The sequence below is a fragment of the Tinamus guttatus genome, unplaced genomic scaffold (assembly GCF_059628265.1).
Source record: "Tinamus guttatus ecotype Peru unplaced genomic scaffold, ASM5962826v1 Tinamus_guttatus_pri_ptg000434l, whole genome shotgun sequence".
NCBI classification, from domain to species: domain Eukaryota; kingdom Metazoa; phylum Chordata; class Aves; order Tinamiformes; family Tinamidae; genus Tinamus; species Tinamus guttatus.
The window spans coordinates 2,119,346-2,133,968 of NW_028288968.1; the positions used below are offsets into that span (position 1 = coordinate 2,119,346).

The 14,623-nt window shown below is 46.4% G+C and overlaps 1 protein-coding gene across 1 annotated transcript in view; it reads left to right on the top strand.

Moving 5' to 3' along the window:
* Positions 1 to 14,623, top strand: part of LOC104567717 (uncharacterized) — a 96,259-nt gene that overhangs the window by 78,005 nt on the left and 3,631 nt on the right. Inside the window, exons 74-82 of the mRNA XM_088531834.1 lie at positions 812 to 865; positions 1,095 to 1,148; positions 2,075 to 2,137; positions 2,723 to 2,785; positions 4,206 to 4,322; positions 7,660 to 7,737; positions 8,855 to 8,908; positions 10,397 to 10,445; positions 12,291 to 12,458. Coding sequence (XP_088387960.1) covers positions 812 to 865; positions 1,095 to 1,148; positions 2,075 to 2,137; positions 2,723 to 2,785; positions 4,206 to 4,322; positions 7,660 to 7,737; positions 8,855 to 8,908; positions 10,397 to 10,445; positions 12,291 to 12,458 — 700 coding nt within the window. The remainder of the gene's footprint in view (positions 1 to 811; positions 866 to 1,094; positions 1,149 to 2,074; positions 2,138 to 2,722; positions 2,786 to 4,205; positions 4,323 to 7,659; positions 7,738 to 8,854; positions 8,909 to 10,396; positions 10,446 to 12,290; positions 12,459 to 14,623) is intronic.

The following is a 14,623-nucleotide window of genomic DNA, read 5'->3' on the forward strand; positions in this document are numbered from 1 at the left end:
GAAATTGTGCCTGGAGAAGTTTCTAATGTACATCCTGGACCAGTTCTAGGTGATTACAGTCTCTGGACATCTCTGCCTGTCAGCAGAAAATATCAGTCCATATCTCTTTAGCATCTTTTTCCGCCCCTTTTTACTACAAACACACCTCCAAAATGGCACGGTGGGAGCGTGTCTTCACCTCACGTGAGCTTCCAGAAAAAAAATGAAATATGTTGGTGTTTTTTTTCTTTTTTTTTTCTTTTAGCTCTCCCACCAAAGATAAATTAATAGAAGATTTAGGGAGGGAGCAGATGAGGAAGTTTTTACTTAAAGTAATGGACAGCCCCCAGATCATTCAGGTTGTGACTGAAGGACCCCAGTACCGTATCAGACTTTCTATTATAGATTCTAGTTTCAGATCAGACCAGCACAGCAGCTGAGAGAGACTAATGCCTCCAAAGTGCAAATCCTCACAGCTATTTCGACTCTGCTAATTCCTGAAACAGAGCAATGTTCCCCCCAAGACACAAGTCTTCAGGGCTTGTTCTTCAAACGATGCCCAGCAGAAGCTGCAGGCCCCGTGGTGACTCAGAGCAACATTTTCTCTTGCTTTGATCGCAGCCCTATAGCAATCATCCAACTTCTCTGAGCTCCACTCAGTGTCCCAGAGCTGGATATGTTTCTAGGGGCAAGGTGACCACCATCTATAATTCTGGTAGGAACCTCCAGTGGTTGTATGTACAATATAGATGCCAGGTGATGCTATTACCAGAGCTGTATTCTTAGTCTGACTGCACATGATATATTTGTCTGTTCTTTTCCTTTTCTGCAGGGAGAGAAAGGTGATCCTGGGATAACTGGTGATATTGGACGGAAAGGATCTAAGGTAGGGAGTGAACAAGACCCTGTGGAATGGAGGCTAGGACACAGTGGTGGGAAAACTCCAGCTCCAGCCTGGAATGAGTGGGGCAGATGGGAAAGGACACTGTGGGATGGGGAAAACCTTGCTAACAAGGTATCACTTTGTTGGGATTTACGCTGTGTGCCTAGAAGCGTCCCTCCTTTCTGCCCTAGCCTGGATTTCATATCACCACCTACTTGTGGTTTATCACCAGGGTTTACGAGGGCTCCCAGGACGTGTTGGAGCTCCAGGAGCCGCAGGAACCAAGGTGAGCTCAGCCCAGCTTTCCCTCCCACTTTGGATGCCCTATCTACTGTGGGAGGTGGCATTTCCCACTTGTTCCCAGCACAGCACCAAGCATGAAGAAACCACCCTAACGCTGGCAGGAGAAGTCAATCTGCACGGCTCAATCAGCTGTGTCTCCACTGAGCAGGGACATCCAAAGGGGTATGGAGAGACATTGCTGTGATGAGCAGGGAGCCAGTGACATGGAGGTCTTGAAGCTTGAAGAGCATCTTATGCTCATCTAGGGTAACCAAGAGCAGACTGTTTCTGCACTGGACCCACAGGACCTCTTGCCCAGTAACATAGCAACTGCCTGGACTCAATTTCCAGTTGCTGCTGGGCAAGATGCTTGGATACTCAGCACCACTGTCCCTTGATTTGTAAACAGAGATAATGGCCCTTAATGGCCTTTTTATGAGGGGTTTTGAAATGCTTAATAGGATATGAGAGAGCTCTTTGATAGCTGAACCAGTGGGATATGTTGTTGTTTTTATTGTTGTTGTTATTAATATTTTCCTTCATCATCCCTGGCTTACTGGGTAAATTAAGTACTGCTCAGTGAATGTCCCACCTACCCTCAGGTACGTGGGCGTAAAGTCTGGGCAGTCTGGAATTCATGAGACTATAGGACTTCGCCTATATTTAGGCTTTCTGTTGTGAGGATTGTCATCATCTTTCCCACACAGTTTCACTTATTCATCATGCCATTTTGGAGCCAATTTTCCCCATTTTGGGGGTTGTGCGTGCTTGGCTCCAACGGTTTGGCTATATCCCTGCTTCAAAAGGTCGTAGCACAGTGGTGATTTCACATGGCACAGATCAGACTGAGAAGGAAATGAATACTCATCCCAATCCCCACCCCCAGCATCTGCCCGATTTACAGCCTAGTTGTTACTTTTCCATCCGCAGGGAGAAATTGGCAGCCCTGGAAGACCAGGAATCCCAGGGTCAGATGGACCATACGGACCAAAGGTGAATATCCCAATCTGCCTACAAGTAGAGCTTGCATAAAAGTTTTGCAGATGCTGCCAATCCACCCCTCCAATATGCTTATTTCTTTCAGAGGGTTTATCTAAGCACAGACCCAGAACAGGTTATTCTGAATCTGTTTGCACAGTCCAACACAAATCTGTGTAAGGATGCTGCTGTCAGGCTGCTATCAGTATTAATAGCAGTGTTGATTTAATATTGATATGAATTTTAGTACTAACTGACGCTGCCTACAGTCATGTTTTTGTTCATCTGAAACATCAATGAAGTCAGAGCAACCTGCCCATAAAACTGCCTTTCTGTGCCAGTTTTGGCACATGCCTACAGCTGCCTCCATCCCTTCCACATGTGTCTGCTTTGCCAAAGCCATGTGGGGATGTCCCATCTAGGGGCTGCTGAGCCTCTGAGGAGCCCTGGGATATGGGGACCCTCTCCATGGGCAGAATTCTTATGTGGCGACCACAGCCTCAACCAGGGGAGGGAATGGAGGTTGGGGTGGATGTCTGCAGGTAGTGACCTCTTCAGTCACCTCTGCATCAATCATGATTTTCTCCTGACTCTTTCCAGGGCAGACAGGGAGAATCAGGTGATGATGGTGCCTCAGGAATTCCCGGGGAGAAAGGAGAAAAGGTTAGTGTCCTCCAGACTACATCGAGCTGCCATTTATAAAAGAATAAATTTCATATCCATCAGGCCAAGTTAACAAAATTATACACTCTTTACATTACAGGTACCCTTTCCAGTGGCCAAATGTCACCTGTCTAGAGCAGTAAGCCTGGCACTGCAGTTAGAAAGGGCATAAGAGGGGGGGATCTTCTTAGATTCACCTTCTGCTGATGCACTAAACCCCAGGAAGGTGCCTGCACACAGAGGCCTGTATTGATTTGATCCAAACGCTTGTAATGGAATTAGTTGGCCGAATATCTTCAACACCGATCTTGCGTTCTTGTATTCAGCTTCACAGCCTGGTCTACATCTGTTTTGGGGTCTTAAAGAGTTTGATGCTTTCATTGATAGCAGCTGTTCTGAGCTCCATCCCCTGATTCTCATCTGTGTCAAAAACTGAGAGTCTTCCCTTGTCAATCAACACTCCTTGCTCAGTAGCTCTCTGGCAGGGTGACAATATCTGTTCTCCCTCTGTCATGTCCCTGAGGACGAGGTCTCCCATTGCAAGGAGACTGGTTCTGGAGGGAAAGGAAAGAATACAGGGTCTTGCTTCTCCATGGTGAATCTCTCCCCTCAGCAAATCTCATGTTTAAATGTCCGCATCTGAGAAAAACATTCAAGCAGAAGTGTCATTTGTACTAAAGAGAGACATGAACTGTTGGGTAGGGGAATGCTTCACATCGCTCATCAAAGGGAGCATCTGTGCATAATACCCAGGCAACAGGCACCCTGTGGGCTCATTTTTAAGGGCTCAATGCTCTGGGGTGCTAGAAGGTCCGAGACAACCCCCCTGAAAAGCACAGTAATGCAAGTCTGTTGGATTTAGGTGGACAGGCTCTCCTTTTAGTCTACTTTAGAAATTCTCCTTCAGCTGAGTCTGAGAGGTCTTTCCCTCTGCCCTGTTTATTTGTAGCCTTCCCTGGTCCCAGCATCTCTAGGAGAAAGCTCAGCCATGCAGACAAGTGGGAAATTTATGGGTCTGCTCTTTGTAACTGCCTCTTCACACCCCAGATTCATTGACTTATCCAGGGCTAGAGACAAAAAGACTCTGTTTTCCTAAGAATGGAGACTGGATATTAGATGTGAAGTTACTGGGCATCACCCTGGAGAGGGGACATCCCTGTCACCAAGCAGTGAGGTGCTTTCTGCAGGACTAAAGGTCCGGAGAGCAAAGCAAAGTTGATCCATACCATCCTACCGATGCTAACGTTTCCTCAATACCACAAGAGCAGGCAACAATTAGTATTTTATGCACGATTATAGTATGCACAATTTCCCCTTATTGACAAATTCATGGAAGTATCTAAGTCATATTTGACGAGCCCATGTCTAAAGCCACTTGTGCTTGAAAAACTCTCTGAAAATCTCTTTTGGTGATTCCCAGGGGGCCAAAGGAGTTCCTGGCTTGGGAGGCTTCAAAGGACACATGGGATTGCCTGGGAAGACCGGAGCCACTGGGCCAGATGGACCTCAAGGGCCCCAGGGCCAACCAGGGCCACAGGTGAATACCTCGAGCTCTACAACAGCTACTAAATCCTGGAGTGATTTGGTGTGTAGAGGTAGGATGTGAATGTTAAGCTGTCATGTGCAGTCAGGGCCCCTTTAGCTGCTTAATAATCCTGGGATGAAGGAAAGGAGGCCCTGCAGCTATGGAAAATTTGGTAGCTTCCAGGAGATCTGGGTTTCACCTTACCATTTTAGTCATGTCATGTCTCAGTCAGCAAGCTGTGGACCTCACACGTGGGCAAATATATGTCCCCTCCACCCTCAGAACACTCATATGCCAGGGCTGAGAGAAGATAGTTGCAAAGACTGCCATTTCTCTGTGTGATCTTGGTCACCTTCATCCCTTGATGTATTTATCACTGGAGAACTTTTTTTTCCTTTCGTCTCTTTTTTACCTGTCTGTAATGGAAGATCTGACTTTTCAAGACGATCAAGAAAAGACAATCATTTCAAATCATCAGGGCATCAAGTGCACCCCTCCTATGGCTAATTAGCTTGAGACCAGGGTGCCATGGCTTCTGAAGGAGCTCATTGCTTTCAAACCTCACTTCTGGGATGTATTTAATAAGTGTTTTTGCATGCAAGACGTGCTGGGCACCTTTTGAAATGTAACTAAAAGACTTGTAAATGAGACCTGCTAATACTGTTTACGAGAAGGAACATGCTGCCTCCAGATCCTATGGTAATAGAGTGTCTTGCTGCTGCCAGCACAATGAAGTGGGGTGATACTAGAGATTAACACTAATCACCAGTCCTTAGATGGCATCCATTAAGTGAGGAAGAACTTTTCAAATAAAAGAGGACTAGAAATAAAAATATCCTTCCCAATTGTGCTAGTGGGGCTGGCTGTGTTTCAGGCTTAAAAAATTAACATTAAATGATCCAAGGGCGAAAGCAAAGATGAAGTTGGGGAACTAAAGATCAACTGCTTTCCATACATCAATCAGAGACTGTTTGGTTTTAATTCCTGTCAATGTGTAAATCTGGCATGTATTTTATATGTCATATTTTATCCCAGAGATGATGCATCCTTATATCTGTGTATGGATTTAACCCTTATATATCTCTGTGTGCGTTATATATGTATTTATATATGCATGTATATATATATATATATGTAGGCACAGGCTGTAAGAGTGTGTACACACATGTTTAAATCTTATGGAAGAAGTAATTAGGAAAGGGAAAATGCAGGTGGTGCAGCAAGGTTGCACTCTTGGGTCAAGTTGTCCTCAGAGGGATCATATTATTTTAAGGATTTGGCCTCAAGCAATCCAGGCAATGATGCAAAAGCAGAGAGAAGGGTATGGGTGTTCAAGGTTGCTCAGTACCCTGCTGTGCTTTTGAAGTGTCCCTGCAGGAATTCACAAATCATCTATGGATAATATTGGCAGATGGGATGGGGGGATCCCTTCTCACCTGGTTTGACATATGTGTGGTGTAGAATTTTCCTCCCCAAGCCACCATTGTCTTCGAATTGATAGCTGAGGGAGAAAATAGGCTCTTTTAGGAGATAATTCATCTGGTCTATTTCTTGTGTCTGCTCTGGGACGAGATGATTTTTTCGTTGACTTTCACCTCCTGCTTTCAAGTCAAAGAAACCCAGATGGGTAGCTCAGGTGGCAGTGTCCACATCACAGAGAGCAAAGATGGGATTCATCTGGTGTGAGCACTGTGTCTACATCTGCTTCTGGGCAGCTCGGCTCAAGCTCCCTCCTTAGTCCTTAGGAAGTGTCATTGGGTTGCCTACTCAGGTGCCTAAAATTGCACACAGGGCTGACAAATATTACAAAGGATGTATAGAAGGCCCATGCCCTTCTGGACCAGCAACATGAGTCTAAGTGGGCACCTTAGGGCATTACAAGCAGCACTGGACACAGTGTTCAAAGACCAGAAAGTCCCCTCCAAGGTAGGCGATATTGAGAGCATGATCCATCTTATCCTTTAGTAGATGCCTACATGTTTTCAGAGAAACTACACCCTGAAAGCCTATGGATTGCATTCTCTCTGCACAACTGAGGACCATTAGCTCTGGTAGAGGTGTGACCACACACATTCAAAGGTGAATGAGATAAATCTCACCTTATGCTAACTGGAAGCACTGGGTCAGCTCCTGGTCTCAGATGATCCTTCTACTGAAATTATGAAGAGAGAATATTCGTGAGACTGATCACGGTTGCATCCTACCCACTTATACACACGTTATGGGAAGACCAGAGAATTGGTGAACCATAGTGGATGAACTCAGTATGGGTTCATTGCATTCACCTGTTCTTTTCAGACCTTGTTATATCTCTCAGCAAGAGCTTTCTTGTACAGAAAAGAAGCATTAAGTCCTAGATCTCTGGAGTGAGGAGGGGGTATTTGAATACAGTTTCTAGACTCTACTGCTTTTCTTGACTAGACCTGCATTGCTGATGCAGAGAACACAGGCACCAGGTCACATGTAGATTTGCTCAAGCAAATACTCCGTTTTAGATACCTAAACCTGCGAGCTGTATCCCATTCAGTGCTTCATCACTGATAGGGTGGTTATAGGAAATACTGCCATGGATTCAGGTTGTCAAATGGCTGTAGGGATTACCTCCCTTCCCATCAGAACATGAGAAAACAGCCTAGATTGGGCTTCAAACCAGAGCAGCAGCTTTATTCTTCTTTTCCTGACCCCCCCCCCAGGCTGAATCTTGCAATGAAAAATCAAAAGAACCACCAAGAGGAGTGAGGAAGCAAAAATACAAGAGCTCCCCTCATGCATGTTTAAGCAGGCTGGAAGATTGAGATGAGAAGTTACAAGCATTGCATGCACAGAGCGCAATGCATGAGATGATGAATGGCTTTTGCTTGGACACTGATTAAAGAGACCCTGTGAGATGCTGCCTTCTTCCACCAACGCTGCTACTCATCTTTTCCCTAAATTAAAAGAGAAAGTCCCTGGGTCTGAACCACAGCAGTGAGGCCACTCTGATTTCTTATGTAAGAGGGTGTTATCCCGGTTTGCAAGCCTTTCTCCTCCTGCTGAGACTCAATTTCTTTATTTAGTGCCAGAACAGAGGGAGAGCTAGAGAGAGAAAAAAGACTTCTGCCCACACAACCTCGATCCTTTCCACAGGTTGGGTAGCAGGAAACTCCTCTGGGTTGCCCATTGGAGAGGCTGCAAAGGTAGCACCTCTGATCTGTAGCATCTGGGCTAGCGTCTGAGGTCTGAAGAGCTCTAAGTATCTTCTTCTGCTCATGCCCAGGCTGGAATTTGGGGAGAAAATGCCAACTTGTGGTGTAAGACATCTCTGGAGGTGCCTGCCTACTGCTAACTGAGCTCTGCTTCACCTCTCCAGGGTCCGCGAGGTAGAAGAGGGAGACCCCAGCTCTGCCTCAAGGGCCCCCCAGGCACGGAGGGGCAAAAGGGAGAAAAGGTCAGTGTGGAGATTGGCTCGTTTTAGAAGTTAGACGGGAAGACAAAACTCCTTTTGGCCTCATGTATTGAATGTAAAACTCACACACCTCCCTGCAGAGAGGCCTGGACCTCAGGCCAGGTTCGTGTCACATCTTCTCTGTCTGCTGCCTTGGGACAGCTGGTGGACGGCTCTCTGATCAGAGACTGCGAGTCCTCACCGGTTGTGCTCGCCATGAAATTGGGAGTCAAACAGTAATCCGGGATTCAGTACAAAGAGGGGATGCCCAGCCCTTTAATGCACACGGTGGAATACAAGAGCTGAATCTTGACATTGAAGCCTGCAACAAACTGGGTTTCAATGGTTCCCCCGCAGCCAGAATAACTCATGTTCTGGATAAATCTCCGCATGCAGCACGTCTCACCAACACTGACTCATGCACTTTTCACATCAGGTGGTGGCATTGCATTAGCTCCTTGTGTCAGCAGAGGGTAATATGATTTCTCCTGGCACTCTCGCCCCAGTAACTGAGCACAGATTGAGAAAAATGGTCATCACAGCTTCAATTTAGATTGTTCTTCCTGTGCTCCTTTTCCTTTTATTTTTTAAAGTATTCTTATTCGACAAACATTCTGTTTCCACCCAGATGGGGTGAGAATTTTTAATGATTGGAGTTTCCAGAGCTTCCCCCTGGAGGCCAGAACCTTTCCTCCCCTCCTCTGCCCAGTTCTTTGAGGTCACCTACAAATGCCAAAGAAACCTGACTTAACTGGTAGCTGGTAACATGCTGATAGTTTGGGTAGGGAAGAGCCTTGCTGTTTTCTGAATATCTAATTTAGAACAGTCACACAGCTCTTGAAACTCAGCAGCAAAGCATAAACTAGCCCACAAAATCTGAGCATCTGAACCCAGCAGTTGGTCACACACTTTTGTTCTTATCTCCCCGAGTTTCAATAAGTCCATTCCTTCCTGCTCAGCGAGCTATTTACAGATATGCCTTAAATTTATGAGAAAACATATAAGCATTTTCCCCATCTCGCTTTCTAGAGCATCTTTTTCTCCCTAAGGTGCACTTACTCTTGAAGCATTTAATGGTCAATGTGCTGAACTTTTGTAATGACTTAAGTGTTTTTAACAGGGTGAAAATGGCCCAACTGGCCAGAAGGGAGAAAAGGGAGATCCTGGTCTTTCTGTAAGTACTTCAGCCCAAGATCACATCCTATTACACAGACTTGAATAGAGAAAATAGGACAAACTGCCCCTAAGAGGTAGAGGGGAAGATGGAAATGCTGAGAAACAAATTAATGTGGCTGATATCCGGGAAATGAGAGTGTTGTTCATTACTGAGGGACATCAGACACACACAAGCTGGAGAGAGAGCAGTACAAAGAAGCAAGAGGCCAAATCCAAAGACCCAAACTTTGGGGCGCATTTCTCCTCTCCCATCCTCTCCATCAGTCTTCTAAGATCAGTGCCAATGCCGAAGGATTAAGCAATGATGGAGAAAGAGCAGTGGACAGAAATCTGCCTCACCAAGTCAACAAGAGTGATTAGAGACCTGGCATTACTGAAAAAGGTTCCGCCTTGCCTGCAGCGGTGGTAGAGCCACATTGGTCAAGACAAAGACCTGGATGCAGCTCCCGTAATGTTAGGGTATGTCTCCTGTTGCCTGAGCAGATGTGTTTAGTGCCCTTGGATTGACAGGAAGCAACACTTTCACCCTCCTGGTGCCTGGAGGCCAGACAGGATGAGCATGGGCATTGCAAGCAAAGTTGGGCAACTTACCCGCAGCTACCCCTACGTGGAGGCAACTTAAGTGAGCCCAACTACCAGCTAGTAAGTGTTAACAGCTGGGCAAGTTGTTTCAGCTCCCTTTACAAACAGAACTTTAGTCTAAACTGGTTGGTATCTCCATTAAGATAAAGTGAATTGCTCCCTAAACAACACTGATTGCAAGGGGAACTCAAGGTATGTAGACACACTCATCGAGGCAGATGAATGCAACCCCAAAAAACAAGGAGATCATTAGCTGTCACTCCAGAATAGCTCTCCCCATGCAGATTTTTTCATCCCTGCAAGGGGTACGACTACGTGAAATGCAGTAAGATGTCAGTCACTGCATATGAAAGAAGCTCAGCTGACCCTTGGTTGGCACAAGAGTGAAGGGATAGATGTCTTGATGTTAGCTGGTAAAGAGACAGAGGAGAGGAAGCACATGAGCTGCAACTAGCATCTAGTGCAACAGCCCATCTCCATGCCATATGATCTGAGCAGACTCTTTGCACAGATGCAGATGAGTTGGTCAAGATTCTCAGAGGTGACAGCTACTTGAGAGAGCATGACTCAAGGAACAGTGCCAAGAGCATGGGACACTCATAGGAGAGCCACTACTGAAGATCCTGGCTCCTCGGAGCAAGAAGAAAACAGTCACTAGGACATAGGTGTTGGAGGATAGCCTTGCAAAGAGATTTGCAAATCACTCATGAGCCTCAAGTCTTGAGCCTGTTACACCAGCTGTGTGTCTCTGCTCTCAGCCAAGTCAAAGCTGAGCTCTTTTCACTTTCTGATACATCTCAAACGGGGTAAACAGGGCTGGAAGGGGCCCAGACTGGAGGGAGATGGGGGTGCTTGGGTAGAAAATTGCTGCTAACCTGCTTCAATTTCCCCTGCTGCGGCCCAGGAGGAAGAAGTGAAGGAGATGGTCAGAAGTGAGATGAGCGGCAGATGCGGTAAGTCGGCTTGTGAGCTCCCCAGTTGCTGCACGGGGCACTGCTCTGACACCTGCCAGGGACTAAATTGGAGCAATTTGAGTGCCAGCACAAGCTCGCTTGCCAGAGCAAATATCACCCCATTAGCAGCAAATGGAGACACGTTGCCTCTCCATGCGCCGAGATGAGTTCAGGCTTCTGGGTCGCGAGGTCTCTGTTGTAGTCCTGCCTCATACTCCAGCTTTAATCCCTCTGTCTTCCCACTTCTGTGCTGGTTTTGTCAGCAAAGTTTTCCTCTCCGGCCATCTCAGTTTCTCTGGGGTTGTCAATTGGCTTTGGGCCAGAAGGGAAAGTTTGGAGCTATGTTTTTTTCCTAATGAAGACTCCAAGCAACCTTTTAATTCCTGACATCTTTCTGGTACTTCTTGACCCAAAGATCTCTCTCCTCTGACAGTGAATAATTTCTGATCAGGGCTATAACAGCAATAAAAAAAATGAAGGGGAAGATACATACAGGGATGGGTTTACTCCAGAGTCCCAACATCACAAGAGTTTTTAGGTTTTTGGCCTTGTTTTCCTTCCCCTGTGGTGGTCCAGCTTGCTGAGGGCAGACAGAGAGCTGCCCCACTCCTGCCCTACACCCTGATGTCTGGGGAGACATCTGAATATTGTTAAGTGAAAAATGGAAAACACCTGTGAAAATAATGACTTGACTGAAAATCCGATTTTCACAGGGGAAAAAAAAAAAAGAAATAGCAAACAAACTTTGACTGGCCTCAGCTGTATCCATTGCCTCCCCACAAATTTGCTGTTGATGACCAGTCTTATGCTTGCAGATTGCATGGGTGAATTAGGCAAGATGCTCGTGGAAAGGCTGCTAATTTCTAGGAAGCCTCAGAAATGCGTGCAAATTTGTGTGGCCGAGTAAAGGATGTTCTAGTTACCCCAAACAGTCTGAAATTCTGAATGAGAAGGTGCTGTTGAGAATAAGTGCTTTTTCCCTGATTCAGCATGGGCTGTCACACTGGATTCCCAACTCCTTTTGGACCCAGGCTCTAGGGAGGCTATTTCTTAAGGGGAATCTGAGAAAATTGACTTGAGAGGAAGGCCAAGAAGCATCCTATTTTCACACTGTACTGAAAAATAGGATCAACACTATATCTCACAAGGATTTTTGATAGCTGCCCATTAAAAACTGCAGCCACAGTAAAATCATTCCCTGCCCATGGAATGGATCCTGTTGTTCCATCAGTCCAATCCACAGGCACCTATAAGATCCTGCATCCAGCACTGCCAGTGAAATACCTTTAGACTCATGCTGCACAGAGATCTTATATTCTGTGTGTATATATACATATGCTTTTGAAACAGCTTTTCTGCTTTGGTCACCTATCCCACTGGACTATAGGTTTTGGCCAACAAAATGTCATCTTGTAACTTTCCTCCCATACTGTGTGCACTGATACTGATTTTGTTTACAGAATCCCAGAATCCCAGAATGGTTGGGTTGGAAGGGACCTCCAGGGATCACCCAGTGCAGCCCCTGCTCCAGCAGGGACACCCAGAGCACGGGGCACAGGGTGGCATCCAGGCGGGTTGGACATCTCCAGAGAAGGAGCCTCCACAGCCTCTCTGGGCAGCCTGTGCCAGGGCTCTGGCACCCTCACACCAAGGAAGTTCTTCCTCACATGGACATGGAGCTGCCCGGGCTTCAACTTGCACCCATGAGCCCTTGCCCTGTCCCTGGCCACCACCCACAAGAGTTTGTTTTAGCCACAATTATTTTTCAAAGCACAGCATCCTCTCCATCAAACTTTGTTCTGATGCCAGTCTTCATCACCACTAATCCAATGAATAAATCCACAGGCTTAGGAGCTGCTAAAATCAACAGGAAACGCCAAGGGTATTTTCAGTCTCAGCAACGCACAAAAAAGGATGGTGAAAGCTGGAAAGAATTGCTTAAAAGAGCTCAGAACATGACAACCTCAACAGTTTGGGGGGAGTCCTTCAAGGAACCAACTTCATTTATTACAGGTAAATGTTTTCTGCCTTTATTTCTGTGGCAGCTGGTGTCCCCTCTCCCAGAGCCTGCCATGAACCTCATGTTAAGTCCTTTACCCTGGGACTAAGTAGAAACCTAGAAGCAATGGGATTTCAGAGGAGGAATCCTGCACAGCCATCCTCCATGCTAGAAAGAGCTGGTCAGCAGATCAGAGATGAGGTGAGCTGATGGCCCTAGAAGGGGCAATGGATGAAGAAGAGCTTGTGTGGCCTCAGGCTGGGGAAGGATGTGCATGAGGCAAGCACCAGTTATGCGAGGTCAATGCTCAGCATCTGGGAACAAACACATACTCAAAGGTTGGAAGGAGCCAGCTGGCTTTAAGTTGTTTTGTCCTCCTCTGTGCAGCATGCCCTTTGCTTCCACAGTAACTTCTAGTAAGGCTTCCTACCAGCTAGAAATTACATCTCTGAGACCAAACTCTTGAGCTATTACAGACTATTTCTATCCAGGGCCTCATGAACCCTTTAATGGCCAAAGCTCATGATTATAGCTAATAGGAAAACAACTAGCTCTATTTCTCTTCCTTTCTGTTGCCTGAGAGAGAAGGGAGGAGAGAGAACTAGAGAGCAAGGCCAAGGTCCTACGCTGCAGATGTATATATACAGGCCAATTTGTGCAGGAACATCCGTGGGCTTGTGGAATATCTTCACACAGCGGCTACACCTACACAAGTCAACTGCCCATGATCAGCCACATACTTAACTATTATCAAATTTCCCAGTAAAATTTTGTGGCGGAGGCTCCATGACCAGCCTGCTATTTCCAGCAGCCCTTGACATTGCTGGCTCAAGGCTGTTCTGGGTAGCTCAGCTCTCAATTTTAGCCACTCCCTGGACACTATTTGCGCTCATCTGGACCCATATAAGCTGCCCTCTTCCAGCTTCGTCACATCTTCTAGGCCAGATCACAGCCACCCACAGTCTACTGCTTCTCTCTGAAGCAAGACCCACAGAACTCCTCCTCAGGGCTTGAATCTACTTAAGGGCAGTAGTGAAATTGTGGTGCAAAAGGGTTAGCAGGGAGGCCTAAGAAACTATGGGTTTGGAGGGCCTTCTACACTCCCTATTCAAACTTCTAGAAAGGACAGGATTCAAAAAGAGAGGAGTTCAGACTGATTTCTTGTTATTCAGCTACAGCTGTGACAAAATAAAGATTTCCTTGGGACTTCTGCAGTGTCTGCAATCCCTTCCATCTACTCTGATACAGCAGTCAAGATGTTTACACTCCAAGTTCATCACCAAGACAAAAAGAGTAGGGTAGAATGAATGGGCCTGCCTTTGGCATGGGTTGGAGGATGGTATTGGAGCTTCAGCTCAGAGAAATAGATATTCTTAGGTTGAGAGCTATCTCAGACCATCACACAGTGGGCTCTGGTCCTTCAGCAGTCCTGCAAGCCTCTGTGAAGGCCATGCAGGCAAGGGGCAGTGGCCAACAGGCCAGTCAGCACCAAAACCCCACCAATCATCACCAGTCAGCCCTCTGGTTGGCCAATGAGGACATGTGTTGGCCAATCAGGACCCAGGACAGCCAATGAACACACTTGACAGCCAATCAGCATGCAGGCTGGCTAATCAGTTTTGCGACTTTAGAAGCTACTTTAGAAGGAAAGTACCTGGCACATTCTTGCCACCTGATAAGCTGCAGTTTTGTGTACTTCTATACCCCAAAACTTACACAAGCTGTTGACCTACAGTTTATATATGCTGATCTTTATTATCTATGTTGGCCTTTTCCCTGAGCTTAGGGAAGAGCTTTAAGACAAACCCATTGACTTAAACCCCACCCCATCTTTTTCTTCTATCAACTTCTAAAGGCCAAATCCAACCCCCAAATACAGTTGAGCAGGGAATCTGACTCCGAACATTATCACCTCCCGCCAAGGAGCCGCCTGCTCTCACCTAATGTCTTTGCTGTACTTCGAAGAAAACATCATCCGTCTGGGTTTCAATTCACTTTATATTAAGGCGACGTTGGGGATATGGGTGATTTCAGATCGATGGAGTGTACCATATGTTATTGAATCACAGCGGCAGACGTCGCCAGCCGACAAGCCCATTAAAGTTGGGTCGGAGGCAGGAGGACTCATAAATCGCCCCGCTAAGTGATGAGTGTGGATAGACGCTCTAAATGTTAACAG